The sequence below is a fragment of the Apostichopus japonicus genome, chromosome 15 (assembly GCF_037975245.1).
Source record: "Apostichopus japonicus isolate 1M-3 chromosome 15, ASM3797524v1, whole genome shotgun sequence".
Taxonomy (NCBI): Eukaryota; Metazoa; Echinodermata; class Holothuroidea; order Aspidochirotida; family Stichopodidae; genus Apostichopus; species Apostichopus japonicus.
In genome coordinates this window covers 1,020,509-1,040,082 of record NC_092575.1, presented here as the reverse complement: position 1 = coordinate 1,040,082, position 19,574 = coordinate 1,020,509, and the positions used below count along the sequence as shown (strand labels likewise).

The window sequence follows — 19,574 nt, the reverse complement described above, 5'->3', positions numbered from 1 at the left end:
CTTCTCAGCTCAAACCCTAGTTAATGAACCCAGGTGATTATTTTAAACTTCTCAAGTTTCTAGTCCATTTTGTAAACATGATAAAGGGAGTTGTTGAAGTGCTTTCCTCCTATGGAATATAAACAGAGACAATATATCCAAATAAAAAAAATACAAACAACAAACTAACAAGGACTCGGTCACTGTCTTGTTTTACAATGAAACAACCACATTATGACATACATGTTCTATATGTGACCATTTGTGCTCTTAAACACAATTAATACACTACATTGGCTAATAATGTTTCACAGCTTCCATTAGTTGAGCTGTACTGTACTTACTGGAGTAGGTAAATTGTCTTGTGCAAAAGAGCGTGAAACCCTAAAAGGTAGAAAGGTGTTTTGAACAGAAATGACTGCATCAGACTTGCTTGGACATAGCCTTTCCCCTTTCATTAATTTAGTGATTCCTGTTTTGCATTTTGCATGGTTGTCATGGCTACAAGAATGATAGTCATATATAAAGCTGTCTGCTCTATCAACACAAATCTTGATATCTTGTTTCCACTCTGGTTTCATTAGTGGCTCTACTGTATCTACTGTATGTACAAGTGAAGGAAACGTAAGAAACATTCTGTTATGAAATTGTATCCACTATGCACATATATGTATGCAAGCTCAATCGATTTCAGTGGAAGGATAATCAAACTATTAAAGTTTATAATTTGAGAGTAAAGTAGTGATGAACTCTTGAGAAGAGACATGAGCTGTTGTAAAGTGGTTCTGGTATATAAGTGCTTACCTAATACATCCTGTGATGTGATTAGATATTACTTTCATAGTTTCAAAGTAGAGGATTGTAAGTCCCAAGTATGACATGGTGAGCTAAAAAAAATAGTTGTTCTCATACTGCACTACAGTACAGTATGTAAAGCTTTACTGTGAAATTCTGGCTTGAACTTTGGAATTGGACTTTGGAAATTGAGCTTTGGGAATTGAACCTTGGGAATTTCTTTTTTTAGCAGGTTTTTATTAGGCTTGCCTCTTATTTTACTCTTCATGCTATTGTCTCCTCAGACTGACAGCACTCTTATGTATTGTGTGTACAATGTTCGGCATTAAAGCAATCCTTCCTCATGAACATAAGTTATGTTTAATGCCATTCTTTCATTGAAGGTCTTAAATTGTATTTATTGAGAATTACAGTCATAAAATACCCGGTTAACATTATTTTAATAACTTTGCATTAGTGAAACACATGTGTTAAATCTGTGTGCAGACTATTTCAGTTTTTTCTTGCCATAAATATGTTCAGTGATGGCTTGGGGCTTGATATACATCCGTTGCATAAATAAGTCACATTGTTATATTCTGTGCCTTTATCCTGATTTGTAAAAGTGTCTCCTTTGTGGTTTTATTGAGATACTATTCCTGCTTTTGAATGAATTTTAATATTTTTTGCTGGTAGTGAACTTCAGCAAGACCCAAGTTTACTTATTATATCAGTAGTAGGCTACTTGCTGTAATAAGCTGTAGGGTAATTAGCCCTGGGACTGGGTAACGTCAAAAAAAAGAAAGAATGGATTTTTTATCCTTTGCAGTCTTTAAGGTTGTGGTAAATCGATATGAACTACAGGTAGTAAGCATATTGTACAGAGTGGTTTACATTTCAGTGTGTTGTAGATATTGTGTACTACTGACATAGACTGCAGTGCTGTTTTGATGTAACCATACTTTAGTTGTGTACTACTGTACATTGCCTGTAGTAGTTACATGCTTCATCTATAGATACACTGTACTTTACAGTATGTGTAGTGTATGTTATACATATATCCCACAGTGTAGTGATAGAAAATTATACACAGAACACTGAAGTAATGGGATAGTTCCACTGTATATAATACGAGATACTGAGCTACTGTTAAACTACTCAACTGCTTTATAGGATACACTTTACATTGCTGTCACTGTATTACTGTAGATTTACATTGTATGCAAGAAAAACACTGTATATTGTAGATGTACTTTACAGTGCTGTAGTAGATCTACATACTGCATATAGTGCTGTGTGTACTGTAGTGAGTTTAGTTTAGTTAGTTTAGTGACCCAATTAAGGATCAGGAAGCCTTACAGTAGCTTATTTGGGAACCTATCTGTGTTAGATCAGTTAATAACAGTGCTAAAGTAGATGTAATGTAAACTGTTATAGTTCAAGCTACATTGCACAGTGTAATATATGAAAGTATTGTACAGTGCTGTATACTGTAAGATCATGTACTGTACAGTGGTTTAGTAGATCATGAATAGTGCTATAATTGGAGTACAGTGCTATAGTATAGAAACTGCTCTACATTGAACAGTACTATGTATGTGAAATTACTGTACAGTATTATATAGGATGTTCTGTGGGTTCTTTAGCAGATACAGTATACTGCATATTTTTGTATGTAAACAGTGCCATAGTAGATGTAACATAAACTGTACTCAGCTGTATTGTACAGTGGTACAGTATATTATGTAAGTACTGTCTTATATAGTAGATGTACTGTACAGCGACACATGTACGTATGTACAACACTATATATACTGTATGGTAGATTTAGTGCACAGTTCTATTACCTATATTGTACAGAGCACAGTACTACAGAATGACTATATAGCTATGAACTGTAGAGTAGGTGTAAGTATAGTAGGTGAACTTTATGAAAGATATGTATTGTATAATGTATATACATAAGAACGAAGGAGAATGAAAGACAGGAATGTTGATTATATCTTCAAAGTTCTAATGAATTTTATGAAATCCCATTCTCTGTAGTAATTTCTTTGCAATCTGACAGTTTCCTTTTTCTGCTTGGATTATTTAACTCTTTGTAACATTCTAAGACTCTGATGTACAATATATGACCTTTGACATTTGGAATGAACTTCTGATTACAAATGTTTGGATTATTTCCATGTAATTCTTTATGGGCATTCTGATATTATCTGCAGATGGAAACATGTCAATACAGGACATAAGAAGTTTTCTTTGGTACACATTTGTTTTGTCTTTAGTTCCACCTCATCTGACCTCACTTCTAGTTTTTTGGTATATGGGAAGTTTTGGATTTTCCCTACCTCCCTCCATTTCTGCATGTTTAACCATGCCATTCCTGTATGGACCAAACTTAATTAGCATTTTCCTGGCTTTGTTTTCCTTCCAGTTGGGCGACATTTTCAAATTTTCAACATCGTCGCAGAGAAGCAGATGTACCGTTGTACAATGAAAGATGAAGTGCAATATTGGACGTGGTTGAATGAAGACGTCATCGGTATGGTGGGGTCAAAGTTCACGTACCACTGGGATCTATCCCCACCTACTGGTAAGTGGTAACAGCTGTCATAATTTAAAGGCCATTGATGTAATTGCTACGTATATCACTTCTCATTTTGCAAGTCCTTTGATTCTAATTAGTTCTCATTAATCTTGAGTCAAAACAAAGAAAGTATTGTAGGACATTTGGAGGGTAGAGAGGGTAGTGACCTTAGAAGGTCATTGAGGCAGTACAAGTATGTTAATACCAGTCTGTAGCCATGGTAGATCAGAGTGTGTATGTATAGAAGATAGGTAAGTATCTAGGTTGGTAAATGCCCGAACCTGTAAGTGTTAGGTTTTTTTTCCTAGTTCAGATGTCAGTTACTGCACTTAACTGTTACTACACTTAACTGTTACTGCACTTGTTACTGCACTTAACTGTTACTGCACTTAACTGTTACTGCACTTTTTACTATTTTGGGTTTTCTGCCGGTAGCATTTCTTTTACACTACCATACAAAAAATAATGATACAATGGCCAAGTGGTGTACATACATACACCACTTGGCCATTATATGTACAGTAATCGTTATGACCATAATACAGAAAAATAAAGTGCAAATTAAAGTAAGTTTTTGAAGAGCATTTTCAACAACTTGCTTTGTTCGGTAGGCTTGGAATTGTTTTTAATTCTGATGGACAACCTGATATTGAATACAGTAGTTTTATTTCGTCTTTAGCCCAGTCTTTGCTTGTCCTCCACATTCAGTATTTAATCCAGACAGTACAGTATGTAGTCTACTTTTCTTGAGAGTAATTCTTCTGGTCCTAAAGACATGAATTTCAGTTGTTAGTTACTGCTTAACCTACTGAATGAATCAGTGACAATGAATCTAACACACACATACCATCATCAGTGATATTACTCTGGATGTAAACATCCTAGGCCTTTGCTTCGGGGTTGATTAGTTGTTTTGAAAAAAGTAATTATTTAATGGACTTTCTCTGAATTATTAAAAGTATCTAGATTGTGATGCTAATGCAAAGAAGCTACTGTAACACTTTAGTGCTCATCCACACATGCGTGTGTACTACTCTATACAGGTTACTGTATGAATCTAAGAGACGTTATATACTAAATGTTAATGCGAGGAGCTGTTTTGATGCCAACTTCATTCAGTCCATTAGACTGCCTGTGATAATTCTTGTTGAATGTCTATGATTATCAGTAAATGGTGTGTTTGAAAGGAAACATGTACGTAGGATGACAGTCAACAAGTAAGGGAGGGGACAGGGAAGGAGGAGTACAGGTACTGTTTACAGTTTATTCTGATTAAAAATGTTCAGTTATGTTAATATATTCATAAAAAATAACTTAATTTGCATAGCAGTTTGCATAACAATGCAAATAAAGTTATTGGTGGAACTTGCATCTGCAACAGACTTTATCATCATGCTGCCATTGTCGATCAAGCCAGACTTTTAAAGATTTGCATGATGTGTTGTTGAAGAAAAAATATTTTGATGTTAGCTATGTACAGAGTTGAGTAGAAGCCCCGGTATGCCAAGATATTTGGTAGGATCTTTTATTGGCACAAAGATAAAATGTCTTTGTCATCATAAAGCATGGCAGTATAAATTTAACAACAAGTTTATTGACATCCAGATCTTGGGACTTATCTAGTTTCATTTTCTTTTCTTTTTTACATTATATCTCTGCTTCATTTCAGAGAAGGGATTTTAGATATTCTAAGACTAGAAACTGTTGATATGAATTAATGTCTACTTTTACAAGCAGGTATCATGAACTGGTAGAACTGTCTATAATCATCCCTTGAACATCAAACACAAATACATCAGTGTTGTCACCCTTTTACACTTTCATTATGACCCTGTTACCATCGGAATGATTCTGACGTACCTGACACTCCCCTCAATCCTCCTGTCTCAGAGCATCACTTATGAATTCAAATTTAATGATCGACCTTTGACATGGTACTGTATGTCAGTGCAGTATTTCAAGGGATTTAACATTATTTCATAGATCATTCTTGGATACATCTGGGATACATAAACATACTCACCGCAGGATCATATTGAACAAATATTGTAATAGGATGAAAGAAAATGAAAAGCTTTAGACAATCCCTCCCTCTCCCACCGTCCCCTAACCTCCCCCAACCCTCCACCCTCTGGCACCCTACCCACACTCCCCACTCTGGACACCACCAAAGATTTGTTTGTTTATAATTGTGTCAGGGGCCCTGCACCAACTGCTACAAATTCCTGTTGATCTAATCATTGTAACTTGGTTCTGTTTTAGCTTTGCCTCTCTCTGACACCAAATCTAGGTCATCACCGATTCCAGTGCTCACCTGCCATTCCAAGGCCTTGTGTAGTGTAAGTTGCTTGCTGGAAACGTTCCATACAAACCTGGAATTACACTGCACTACTGAGGCTTATTCCTTTAGCAGATCTATACATAGTAACTTAACTGTTAGATTGTTCCAATTCAGAATGCTATATAGTTCATTCAGAATGATAATAAACATGGTCTCCAATTGGCTAAACTTATGGATACAGCGGGGGTCAACATGTGACCGAATGGACTGATTATATTCAAACCAGTCGGTTATGAAATTATCAGTGATGGTGATGATGGATGAATGGGATGTGTAGTGAATAAAAAAAATTGGGTCAGCTACATAAAATTTGTTCGGTCACTGGCATTTTCAAGATCTTTGAGATGAACTGGCCGTCTTTGATCAGCAAGATATACAGTAGATTGCTGTATAGAACTTAGTATACTATTGTTCTCATTAATTAGGATTTAATTAATTAATGATTAATTACTATTAATCATTAATTAGAGCTTATATACTAAACAGATTGTATTCCTATATACTCAATAAAACAATTCTCTTAGCTTGTGACTCTACTTGCAGTCCTGAGAGCAATGGCACAAACTTGGGATTGTGGATCAACTCGTAGATGAAATAATGTTACGGTCATGGGTTCCAGCTGGTACATTAGTTAATGCATCTCCCAACAGGGTTAAAGGGTCACTGCAGTAAGTTTGGTTCATACTGCGCTTCAGTTTGGATTGCAACCCTGTGTCCTTTAAGATGTATATTAATTCACACATAATAGGATTACCATCAGTTTAACCATTCATTATAGATCTATTGGACAGAATAATCATTGCTACAGAGAAATTTATTAAACTGTTTCATATATATAATGCAGAAAAGATGCTACCCAAAACATTTAGTGTCCTGTTATTGCCAAATTTCATTTTTTCCTTAATTGCAGTGCAATTACTTTATGTGGTATCAGACTGTTGCAAAGTCAGTTTTAACAGCAATTTTAATGTAGAGAAAAATTTTGATTTAGTGGGGCTGGGATATTTGTTTCATAACTTGTTATGAAGGCTTATTTAGTCTCCTTGCACACAGTGATGTAACATTGTCCAATATCAGTTAAAAGGCAACATAGACAACTAGAAAAGAATTATGGCTATGGCCTTCAAGGCTTCTGTAGTTCTGTATATTCCTCTTCTGTGGTTAGAGTAGATAAACTATCATAACAAAGAAAGAAAGATGAACTGCCCTTTAATTAGATATGTATTGCAATTAAGCATTCGCATTTAATTGTAGCCCGTCTGAGTCTTACTAAATTTTTTGAATTGGTAACTAAATCTATCCTTGAAGTTGCTTCATTAGTACCTATATATGTGTACTCGAATGAGTATGATTACAAGGCTCATAGAAGCATTTGTAGAGTACTCAATCTAGCACTAGTACCTACATATATGTACTCTTCTTCCCCAAGTACCAGTACGATGTAAGAGTATGTGTCAGTGTGTACAGATACACTACAGGTCAACTACTGTACTCTTTAGTCATAACTTTGCAGGTATTTAGATCTCTGCTGCTACCAATCTTTTTTCTCTTTTAAGTAAACAAATTCTCTGTGTGGTGTTTCCTGTTTGATGAAAGAGGATTAATTAACATCACGTCTTGGTAATCTTCCTTCCGCACTTAACCAAAATTCGCACAACGCTCATCAGACCTCGTAAAATAAATTCTTCGGCATCCTTCGACTGTTTGCCAAAGTAGGTTTTGCCCCCAAAGAGCAAAATGGTCAAATCAATAATGGTAATTAATCAGCATGTCACGGAGCTGGAAGGAAGCAAGGCTTGCCAGCCAGCCAGTCGGCCCATAGGTGGCTTAAATATTCTAGAGAGTATCCATACAGGAGATTGCAAATGGACAAGATAATTAACGGGATTGTTGTTCGCAGGAAAGCGTGGACACCTATATTATGTCCCAAAATATTACCTGAGAATTAAAGGGTAAAGGTGCCCCCTCCCTTACCCCCCAATAAAAAGTTGTATTTTCATCTGAACAGATTTTGTTGGTGATTATTTATAACCTTTGGGCAATTTTTCTTGAGCTCCTGAATGACAAAAGATTACTCTTGTCAGAAGGACAGCATATTTTTTTGCAAAGGGTAATGTTTGTGGTAGAAGTTGGAATTTAAGTTGAATTTTGAATTAATTTACAGGATTAATATCACCAAAGCACATGTTCTTTGCATGAAAAAGAATCCTTGCTGATCACTTTAATATGCTAACTTGAGCAACTTGAATCAATTGCATTGTGGGACTTTATGTGTTCTCATATACGTAGGATCACTCATATGGGATCTCAAGGGATCACTAACCCCCCCCCCCCGGTCAGTTTTTGTGGTTTCATTCCTGAGTTTGCTTGATATTTTAACAATATAATCGTCTCTTGTAGTATTCTTCATTACCTTTCAGTTTTGCTGCACGTGTTTAATAAAGCTTCTGTACATGTTGTGCACATGTGTGAATGTCAAAGGTTTAGCTGAAAATGTATTGTTTAATAACAGTCCTTTGCCGATATTTTGCCAGAGCTGGGAAATGACAACACACCCAGTTTGATTTACAACTCATATTTTTTTACGTATCTGTAAACAGCTAGCCAGAAATCTTATTACATTCTTAAGTGTGTCTCAAATTTGCCCTTGAAAGTATCTTTAGAGGAAAATAATAACAGTTTACAATTAAGCAGTGTTTTCGTTGATATTTTATGAGAGTGTGTTTGTGATAACATGAGATATGCAGAAATGGGGAAAATAGTGGATTGAGGCAACTTAATGTGACATTTTCATAGCATTTCATGAGTATTATTGATGGTACATATGTAACAGTTGGCTTGGTATTTATCTAGTATCTGTTCAAGGAGACACTCCATAGATACAGATTAAAGGGTTTTAAATGTTTTCAGACATAATTTCATTTAATGGAAACTCAAGGTAGCCCCAATGCTGGAATGCTGGTTAATACAAATTGGACGGATGAATGGGTTAAAAACAAACGTTGCATAAAGACATTTCTTAGTTGTTTGAGGTAGACACACTGATAGATGTTGGTGGTAATTGAACAGAATAGCCACAACGCTAGAGATATCCACAAAATGCTAGCATGTTGGAGATATTGTATCTACAATGCTGGAATACTTGAGGTAGCCACAGTTCTAAAATGCTGGAGGTAGCCACAATGCTAGAATGCTAAAGTTATCCACAATTCTAAAATGTTGGTGGTATCCACAATGCTAGCCTGCTGGAGGTAGCCATAATGCTAGAATGCTGGAGGTACCCGCAATACGGGGATAGCCACAATGCTAGAGATATCCACCATGCTAGAAAGCTGGTTATAGTTGGTGCAGCTATCCTACCAATGTGCAATTATTTACTCCCTACGTGTACAGTATTACTGCTACAGCTCAATTTGAACTGCACACAGTACAGTAATACTCTCTCCCTCCAATGCGGAGTAGTGTACAGCACCTGTGTTATGTGCATACGATAAGAAATTTTAAACCAAGTTCCAATTTGAGAAGTAAACAAGAAAAATAGATAAAAACTTTAAATTGGATATTTTTCTCTATTGATTTCTGGTGACCTGATATACTTATAGAAAGATTATACAGTGTATTTACTTGAGACTGCTCAGGTTACAATTTATGGCTTAAGTTACATTGATAAACACACTGTGCTTCAGAGTCCCGTATAGGATTTAAGTACTGTAGGGCAGTTGATGCAGGGAGTTGTTATGGAACTCCCTGGTTGATGCTAGGCTAGGCAAGGGTTCTTCCTTCTTTCCCCAAAGTCTCATTTTTGCTGGTGATTGCCGTGAATGCCATGCTAAATTTCACCTGATTCTTGTCGTGGTAGTAGGCTCGGAGATTAGTTACCGTACAGTGTGTTCAATTTTTAAGCAGCCGGTTGCATTCTGTTAAAAATGAATTCACCTTATCACAAAATTCATGCAAGTTCTTTAGCAATATTCTGATCCCGTTTTCTGAAGTCTTTTTTTTCTTTCTTTTTCCTCTTCTTCTTCCATTTGGCTTTTTGTTTGCCAGTACAATTTTGCATTTGAACTGTCCAGGTTATAATAATTGCAAAGATTGAGAAACTGTCTTAAAGTATGTATCTTTTCGTTCTACTACTATGCAGGTTTTTCCCGTCCAGTCCGAGCCTTTGCCAGACATCCTAAGCTTAACTTTTGCCAGATTGTTGCCTACAAAACAGATCCCTCCTTCAGATGGTTTGCTGTGGTCGGTCTATACAGAGAGTACGACGTAAGTCACACCTGTCGAAATTAGCCCCAGGTTTTTCAGTTTATATAAAGGAGAGTAAAACTCTGTAAAAACACTGCTGAAAGAGATGCGAGCAGGAGACCTGGAAATTCAATTATGCTCTTGACATTGCTAGGGCACCAGTGCCATTAGGTTATTTTTATAAACCATTAAATTGAATTAACAAATTGTTGCTTGTTTTGTCAGAGCTGTTCGTAGGGTTCGAAGACAAGCATGAAGGCATGACACTACTACTTATGGCCTTGCTGTATTGTAATTGTTTGGAAAATTTCCCTAAGAATAAAAAGCGTAAATTACTGTATTAATGGCTGTACGTTAGTGCTGCACATGAAAGACCCCTTCTGTACATTTACTAGTAAGTCAATTCACACTTTGTTCCTTCCAGATTGGGAACTTAAAGGAGCTGGTTGACGTTTAAAACCAAATTCCATATCCTAAACAGTTCCTTACAAATTTCTATAAACCTAAACATTCTAAACTGAATTAAAATCTTTCACTGAAATGGTGCATTTTGCTGGCAATTAAAACTTGATTGAGCATTGTATGTGTAAAGTTTAACTTCAACCATATTACTGTTGTTACAGTAGCAAGATCATTGATGTTGCAAACACAGCCTACAGTTTGAAACTATTCATGCAACAGATCTATGCCATACAGTACACACACATTGACTCATTCAGCTTAAAACACACACTCTAATGACGAACAGTTTCTGCTCTATACTTTGTAAATGGACACTCTATACTGTATATAAGGAAGAGTATATTTTTGTCCCATTCTCTCAAATTTCAGAGTCTGACAATGATTCTGTTACATGTAAAGATCTCTTTAGAGTTGTAGATCGTTTCAAGTTCAATGATCTGATATTACCTGTAAGGCACTTCGTGAGCTCTCAAGTGTTACGTATAGTAGTGATGAGATGGTATGCTGTAAGTTTCACTCGCCGTGAATTGGCACGTTTTCCATTGTTTTTGCCTGGAGGCAATTAGTTGTCATAGTAACAGGATCAATTCACATGTCTTCCGGGAGGGAGATGTTAGTGAAAATCACCATGTATGGTTACCGTGGAGAAAGATTCAGTTTTGTTTTCGATTCAATCTAGATTGTTTGTTTTTTGGTTTCATATGCAGATGCTACAGTAATTTATCTATAGGGTTTTAATTACTGTATAGTAAAAACACACCTTAGGCAGGACATAAACAGTAGTGCTACTTGTTATACACACAGAGTTGTGAGATATGTCAAAAGTAAGGCTTAGAAATCAATTTTCTGCTTGAAAGATATTTGCACATTAAATTTGTGACAAAATCTGTCAATTGGCATACCTGTAAAGTCACAACTAGTTTGCAGTACCAGTTGTGGATATTTGGGAAGTTTAAAATGAATGAGAATTCATGATGGAAGAATGAGAAGGAAGGGCATTGTTCAAAGGTTACCAGTTCATTCTAAGCACGGTAGAACAAGAGTGCTGAGGTTGTGGGGAGACAGGTAAGTGAGGAGCGAAGTAAATATTAATACTTCGATCCTCTGTTAGTTGTCGCCAATACTACTACATCTGCACTTGTCTATCTACCCAATCTGCAGCACCTGGCTGGATTTATTTACACTGCTCCCTCCCTCACGTCTACATGGGCAACGCCCACTAACTCTTCTTCTCAAAATCTACCATTCAGAAGAAAATTTATGTGACTTTTGGTGATTGTTTTTGGCAGGAACATTGCATGCTTCTCTGTATGGTGCAATTATTTTTTTGGGATGTTGCATCTGTGGGACACACATTTTACGATCCCAATAGAAACACTGGCCTCTGACTGATTCGAGGTATCAGTGGCACAATTTATGATCTTGATAGCCTTTCACTCGGCTATGGTTTCCAATCCCTTTCAATACCATGGAAATCAACATCAACACCTACAGCAACATCAACATAATGAAATCAGAAACTTGTCGCCTGTAGAAGGCTCGTTCCGGATGATTATCCAGGAATGAAATTGTATTTAATACACTAAAGTCTGTGTTCAGTGACACAGGTTCTTTACTGCAGCTTGTGTCAGAGTACTTACAGTACAGCTGAATCTGGTCTTTTGATAAACTGTTCCAGTAGTCATTTCAGGTTCTTGGAATTTTAAGTATAATTAACTATTTAATTTAAATAAAAAAGACATTTAGCTAAACAGTAGTATGACTTTCTCATGCACCATTCAATGTCTTAAAACTTCCTGCAATACTCCATAATTTCTGTCACACTGAATAGTTTGGTTGAAAACATAAATTATATTATACATTTACCACAAGTCTTATATTGACTTCATTGTTGTTGCTATGGGTTACAGAAGACCACTTAAAGTATACAGTATGCTTTTATAACATGTCCTCATTAAATTGTATAATCCAACCTTGAAGTTCACCCCATGTGAAGAAATTTATCATATCAGAGAAAATATGCATAATTGATGTGTTTACTGCATATTAAATTATATCACAAATTGCAACGTTTGTCTTTATGTTTTTATTTTTTTAAATTCACTTCTCCGTTTTTGGTTCCTTGCTGAAAGCAAAGGAACCTATGTATTCAGGTTGGCGTGTGTGTGTGTGTATGTATGTATGTGTGTGTGTGTGTGTGTGTGTGTGTGACGCTTAAGCTTGTATGCACGATAACTCAACAAGGGATTGACTGATCATGATCAAACTTGGTGGGTGGGTGGCCCATAGTGAGTAGATGAACCCTATTGTTTTTGGTGCCCACAAAGGTCACCAAAGGTCAGTTATGGTCCAAAAACCCAAAATACTAAAAATGCAATAACTCCCAGTGCCAATGTGCGACAAGGTTGATATTTTGGGACAAGTTGTGAACTGGTTAGGGCAATATTTTGAAACTTAACGGTCATGTGATCTGAGGTCACCAAAGGTCAATTAATGTTAAAAAACTAGTATTTTTGCGATAACTTGAGAACGAATTGTCCGTTAGGGTTGGGAGTTGCTTCAGTGTAATCCAATTGTCGACCCACATCTGGGTGACCCTTGACCTCAATTTGACCTCTGGTGACCTTTTCATGTTTTGGGGATTTTTACAGTTTCGATGCTATTTTCAGATGTCAAAGGTACCTTCCGATCATAAATATCGATAGGTTGACGCCCGTGTGACCTTTGTGTGCGAACTTATATGGGGTCAAAGTTTTCGGTCAGAGTTAGGATGGCTGTACAGACTTATCGTGTTGATTTTTGGAATCAGCAGATCAAACTACATTTGAAACCAAGGTCAAAAGGTCAAAGGTCACATTAGAAAAAATGTGCTTAGTTTGGGAGAAAATGAGCGAAAAAGAAAATGTTTGGTTTTGATGCTAGATTTGGATATCAAAGGTACCTTCCGATCAAAAATGTCAATGGGTTGACACCCGGGTGACCTTTGTGTGTAAAGTTATACAAGGTCAAAGTTAATTTTCAGACATTTAATGCAATAACTCCCAGGGCCAAGGTGTAACAAGGTTGATATTTTGGGACAAGTTGCAAATGGTATAGAGGAATATTTTCAAACTTAACGGTCATGTGATCCGAGGTCATCAAAGGTCAATTAATGTTAAAAAACTAGTATTTTCGGTGAGAAAATGGGCAAAGAAAAAAATGTTTGAATTCTTACAGTTTTGATGCTGTATTCACGTCTCACCAATCAAAAATGTCAATAGGTTTACCCCAGGTGACCTTTGTGTGTGAAGTTTTATGAGGTCAAAGTAAATTTTCAGACATTTAGTGCAATAATTCCCAGTTCCAAGGTGTGACACGGTTGATATTTTGGGACAAGTTGCAAATGGTATAGGGGAATATTTTCAAACTTAACGGTCATGTGATCCGAGGTCACCAAAGGTCAATTAATGATAAAAAAACTAGTATTTTTGCGATAACTTGAGAACGAATTGTCCGTTAGGGTTGGGAGTTGCTTCAATTTAATCCAATTGTCGACCCACATCTGGGTGACCCTTGACCTCAATTTGACCTCTGGTGACCTTTTCATGTTTTGGGGATTTTTACAGTTTCGATGCTATTTTCAGATGTCAAAGGTACCTTCTGATCATAAATGTCAATAGGTTGACCCCCGTGTGACCTTCGTGTGCGGAGTTATACGAGGTCAAAGTTAATTTTCAGACATTTAATGCAATAACTCTCAGTTCCAAGGTGTGACGTGGTTGATATTTTGGGACAAGTTGCAAATGGTATAGGGGAATATTTTCAAACTTAACGGTCATGTGATCCGAGGTCACCAAAGGTCAATTAATGATAAAAAACTAGTATTTTTGTGATAACTTGAGAACGAACTGTCCGTTAAGGTTGGGAGTTGCTTCAGTGTAATCCATTTGTCAACCCGCATCTGGGTGACCCTTGACCTCAATTTGACCTCTGGTGACCTTTTCGTGTTTTGGGGATTTTTGCAGTTTCGATGCTATTTTCAGATGTCAAAGGTGCCTTCTGATCATAAATGTCAATAGGTTGACCCCAATGTGACCTTCGTGTGCGAAGTTATACGAGTTCAAAGATAAATAATATTAATGAGGGTCACAGGTCAAACGTGAAAAACTCCCAAGTTGCAATAACTTAGCTACTATTTATTGGAATTTCGTCAAACTTGGTATGATGATATTGGTAGATAGTCTCCACACACTGATGTGTGTTGCAATTGATATCATGCATGTTTATAAGGGGGGGGGGGGCTAGCATTATTTCGTTATGAAAAGTTTGTATGCACAATAACTCAACAAGGGAATGACCAATCATTACCATACTTGGTGAGTGGGTGGCCCATAGTAAGTAGATTATCCCTGTTGATGTTGGTGCTCATTTCATGAATATTAATGAGGTCATGGGGTCAAACGTGAAATACTCCAAATTGCAATTACTTGGCTACTATTACTAGTCGGAATTTCGTCAAACTTGGTATGATGATAATGGTAGATAGTCTTCACACACTGATGTGTGTTGCAATTGATATCAGGGCTTAGCATTACTTTGGCAACAAAAGTTTGTGAGCATAAATTACTGTTGTTGTATTAGGGCTTTGTTAGAAATTTCCCTATGAATGGAACTAATGAACAGCAGCAAGGAACCATGAAATGTTTTCATTCTGGTTCATTCTGCTTTCAAGTTATTTATCTTGATAGAAAAAACACCTGTAAACAAGCTTGTCCATGTACTGTACTAAAGAAACCATGTAGATAAATTGTCAAAGGTTTGGTAAGCCTGAGTTTTTTTTCTTTTCATCTTAGCAGGATTTTCTGTGCAGGCCTATAGATTTGCAACTGATAGAGCCTGCCTCTGGAAACAATCTATCAAACTACGTCAGGCCCTCTGTAATGTTTACATAAATTAAACAGCTTTACTCTTAAAATTGGAGGAATCAGAAGGAGGGATATATTTATTAGCCTCAGCCTTTAGTTCGTTTACCACCCACTACCGGAGACCCTGGTACTTGTTTGAGATGGGGAGGGGGGGGGGGGGAGGAGGGTTTGAGATGAGGAGGGGGAGAGGAAGGACAAGGAGTGGAAAAGGAGGGAGGGGAGCCATATCCCCCTTGCCTACATTGATCTACATTTTAGCGAGGTTTTAATATTTAGTAGCGTCAAAACGTCAATGAAAACTTAAACACTGGAAAGCTTCTGTTCTTGTATATTTGCTGTCTTTAGCATGGTAGTGCTGGATGGAGGCGAAAGTTGTTGGAGACTACGGTGTAGTGGTCGTTGTAGTGCGGTATTGACGAAATAGGCAATAGTTGTTTGTTAACAGCCCCCTTTATAGACCCTATCATTTTCTGTACTGCAATATGTTTGGAGGTATGGTATCTATGTTGTCATTGTCAAGAAATTGTGAATTGTAAAGGAACAGAATGTAACATATTAGTGTAAAGAATTATTCAAAATAATATCAAATTGTTACACATTTATGATAAATAATTTACAATAATTCTTAATAATTCTTTGTAATTATAGTTTTAAACTTTATTCCTTTACAGTTCCCAATTTGTTGCCATGACAACCTAGATCTGAAATATTTCCCAAATCAAGTTACTTGTAATCTCAACAATTTATGACGATATTGCATTGGTCGTGAACAGGACGCTAATGAGACCTGAAAATGGCAACCTTTTCAAGCCATGTGACTTGCAAAGTTATTTTCTGTTTTCGCCGTTAATTTATTAATGGAGTATTGCTCGCGGGCAAAACACTGATTAGATTTCCAGCTTATTTCCCTTGCTCTAATATATGACATTAAACTACTGATAATTTATTGTTCACCAAATGAATCATATATGCCAAAGACGTCATTTATTGTTTTACTCCAATCTGAAGCATCAGTGCATTATGCAATTTAACATGTGAACAACATTTACTACGCTGATCGCTTACCTGTCTCCCCACAACCTTAGCACTCTAGCTGTACCGTGCCTATAGTGACACTGGTAACCTGTTAGGCAGTGTGAGTCGTCTACCACAAGTCACTTCCGCTCGAGGCCCCACCTTCTCATTCTACCACCCAAAGTACCTACAAGTGTTTCTTTGGTGGACTTTGGAGTTGGGAATTTTTGGTAGCCTTATGGACCCTTTTTGGTCTTTACCAAATAGTTTACAGTTGTCTTCACTACACCTAACAGCTTGATATTAAAGTATCCTTTTCAAAAAGAGGTTTCCTGGGCAGGTTTTGGCATCCAGATTTTAATACCCATGGGTTTCTTTGAGTTGTATATTAAATATATGCAAATTTATACATATTATTTTATAACACATTGTAAGATTGCCAAGCCAAGTGTGAAATATATCTGTCTCTAATTTTCTCCGGCCGAAAATAGAGACGATAAAAATAGTGAGAGCTATCGGTTCAATTTTATGATACATTACTCTTAATACCCAGTCCGTGACTTTTTGCATTTTGGAATATTTAAGTTGTTAGATGATCTCATCTTCAATGCAAGCATCTCAAAGTTGGTTAACGAAAACAGAATTTTGATGGATGTAAAGATTTCTAGAGAAGATAAAGTTACCTCTCTTTCCTTTAGGAGGAGCTCTAGGAGGCCTACAGTACTTGTTTAAAACAAAACCATATGACAGACAAAAAGAGGATTACTACGTTTACTTGGGTTTTTGCAATTGCAAAATACAAAAGTAGCAATTTGGTAATAAAGAGAGAAAATGGTAAATGTATAAACTGGGATCCATTTTCAAACGGCATAAGTTTGCTTTCATACTGTCAGACGCAGCTTCTGCGGTTAGTTTATAGGGTTGGCAGTTTAATAAAACAATGGAGAAACAATGTTTCCAGTCCTTAGCTTTTGTCATTTCATTTGTATGTTGGATGAAAAGAAAAATGGCATTTTGAAAAAAGTTACTTGACTAAAGTATTTTTGCAAGTTGCTAGTTAAAAGGTGGCCAACTGTCTGTGTGTGTGTCTATGTATGTGATTCATGACAGAGGGAAAACACAAAGGACCAAGAATATTGGGGGAAAATCTCCAAAAATTGAGCCATTCTGTCAGAAATGGGATTGCTTCTATTTCAAGAGGGAAACAGGAGAGTATGGCGTTGGGGGGGGGGGGTGGGGGTTTGGGAAATACTCTTTACATATTAGAATTCATGAATAGATTTCCCTGCAGATAAACAACATGGCAGCTATGTTTTATCCATAGTACATATGTACATAATTGGTATGAATCACTTATTTATAATGCACGTATTGAGCATTTATAATGCACATTTAATAATTACAACGAATTACTACATTGAGATAAACATCTAACAATTTCTTGGCAAATCTAGAAGCTATGCGTAGATCTTGTTTTGTATTCAAAACGTACAAATGCATCAATTTAATCGGAGTCCAATCAAGAAACATGAGATCAATTGAACCTCTATTGGATCCTGGTAAATTCTTATCAATTGGTATACCGTTAATGTTGTCCATCAATCTCGATTTTATATTCTATTTGATAAAAGCACCGTTGTGTGTTGTGAGTTGTGGGTGCCGGATATGAACAACAGATCCAAAGTACGGCTATAAGTTTAAAAGAAAACAGTTAAAAGTACATCCACAGCCTGTTTACTTTTAAGAAATATTTCATGATACATTAAAACTAGAATAGTACATGAAGTCGAAAGCTGACATCTTGCTCAACATTCAGGGAGGGTTGTTGCACTGTTATCGTTATCGTTAATAAAGTGCATGATGAAGGTAAACGAAGCTTATGCCTTCTTTCACAGAAGATTATCGTTCTCTCTACACAAACATTTTGTTTATGTTTACTATTCCTGTACGGCAGAAGGATTAGTTAACATGGCTTTAAGTTGGATTGAGGATTATGGAGAGAAAATGGAATGGTTAATCTGTTGTTAGAAATCGTGTGTTCAAGCTGAATGCTTTGATATTTGGGAAGGGCAGCTGCTGAACAAGGATTATATAGTCAGTTATTTTAGTTTTAAAGGATTGAGTCTCTCGCAGAGACGAAGAGGGACGTTTTACAGTATGCTAACAAGCTTGAAATGGAAATGTTCTGTAGATATCCGTTGAAATTTATTGGAAAGAAATGAAAAAATTCACCCAAACTAGTAATCTGCCAGAATATGCTAGATTAGTCAGTTGTTTTACAATTCATTTGGAGCTGCATCCATCTAGAAGGGTAATCATTCATTCCAGTGTTGACAATGGTTTTTGTATTTATTTGCAGGATGGAGATGCTAATTCTGTTTGTGGTGTCACCCAAGTCTACTCGGCTCACTACAACCACAGCATCCCTATCGATGCACAAGCGGCCACCTTCGCCAAGTACTTGAGGAAAGGCAACCAAAAGCCAACGTCACTTCTCGTCTTGGCACACAGGTCTGCTGGTCAGCCTGGCAAGGTATAAGATACAAAAGCATTTTTTTAGGCCACAGCTTAAGATAAAATGAAGAAACAGTGGTGTTAGTTAGATCTATCTCAGGAACTTAGTTGAGCATAAATTTTGACTTTAATCGTCAAACTCTTGCTTTGTAACAACTATGCCCTTTGCTGTACCATGTCAGGGATTTTGGAAAACCTCTTTCGCACTTTCTTCTCTTTGTGACTTTACCATTGCAGTCTTCCATGCTCCTTCTAGTTACTCTTGTTTACTTTTGCTCCCCTCTTCGTGTACCTGTCTTCATTCTAACATATACACTCAAATCTACCTAGCCTACAAAAGTTTATGACATTTCTGCACTGATCCCCCACCCCTTCTTCCCCACCCTGTGCCCCTCTGACCTAATTCAGGGTCAACATCATCTTCCTCTGTCTTCCAAATCTATCATTTTTCAATGATTACAACTAAAATTTACAATAAACATATTTTATTAATTTTGTTTTGTTCTTAGATAAAATTGTCTTCAGATGTCTGTTGTTCTATGTTTGTTACTGATGTCACTGATAATTTATATTTTATATTTGCTATTTGTGTATTGCTTGTTTATTTTATAGATCCATATCATCGAACTAGGGCCATTCATCTCTGGGAATTACTCCCTTACCAATAACACAGAACAACTCCTTTTTGATGACAAAAGTTTTTATGATTTTCCAGTCTGCGTACAGGTGCGTGTGTACTGTACATATATCGTAT

The 19,574-nt window shown here is 36.6% G+C and overlaps 1 protein-coding gene across 1 annotated transcript in view; it reads left to right on the top strand.

Moving 5' to 3' along the window:
- The window catches only part of LOC139981448 (clathrin heavy chain 2-like), a 38,293-nt gene that overhangs the window by 7,748 nt on the left and 10,971 nt on the right, over positions 1 to 19,574 (top strand). The window contains exons 3-6 of the mRNA XM_071993841.1: positions 3,188 to 3,346; positions 9,823 to 9,947; positions 18,666 to 18,839; positions 19,433 to 19,546. Of these exons, the coding sequence (XP_071849942.1) occupies positions 3,188 to 3,346; positions 9,823 to 9,947; positions 18,666 to 18,839; positions 19,433 to 19,546 (572 nt within the window). The remainder of the gene's footprint in view (positions 1 to 3,187; positions 3,347 to 9,822; positions 9,948 to 18,665; positions 18,840 to 19,432; positions 19,547 to 19,574) is intronic.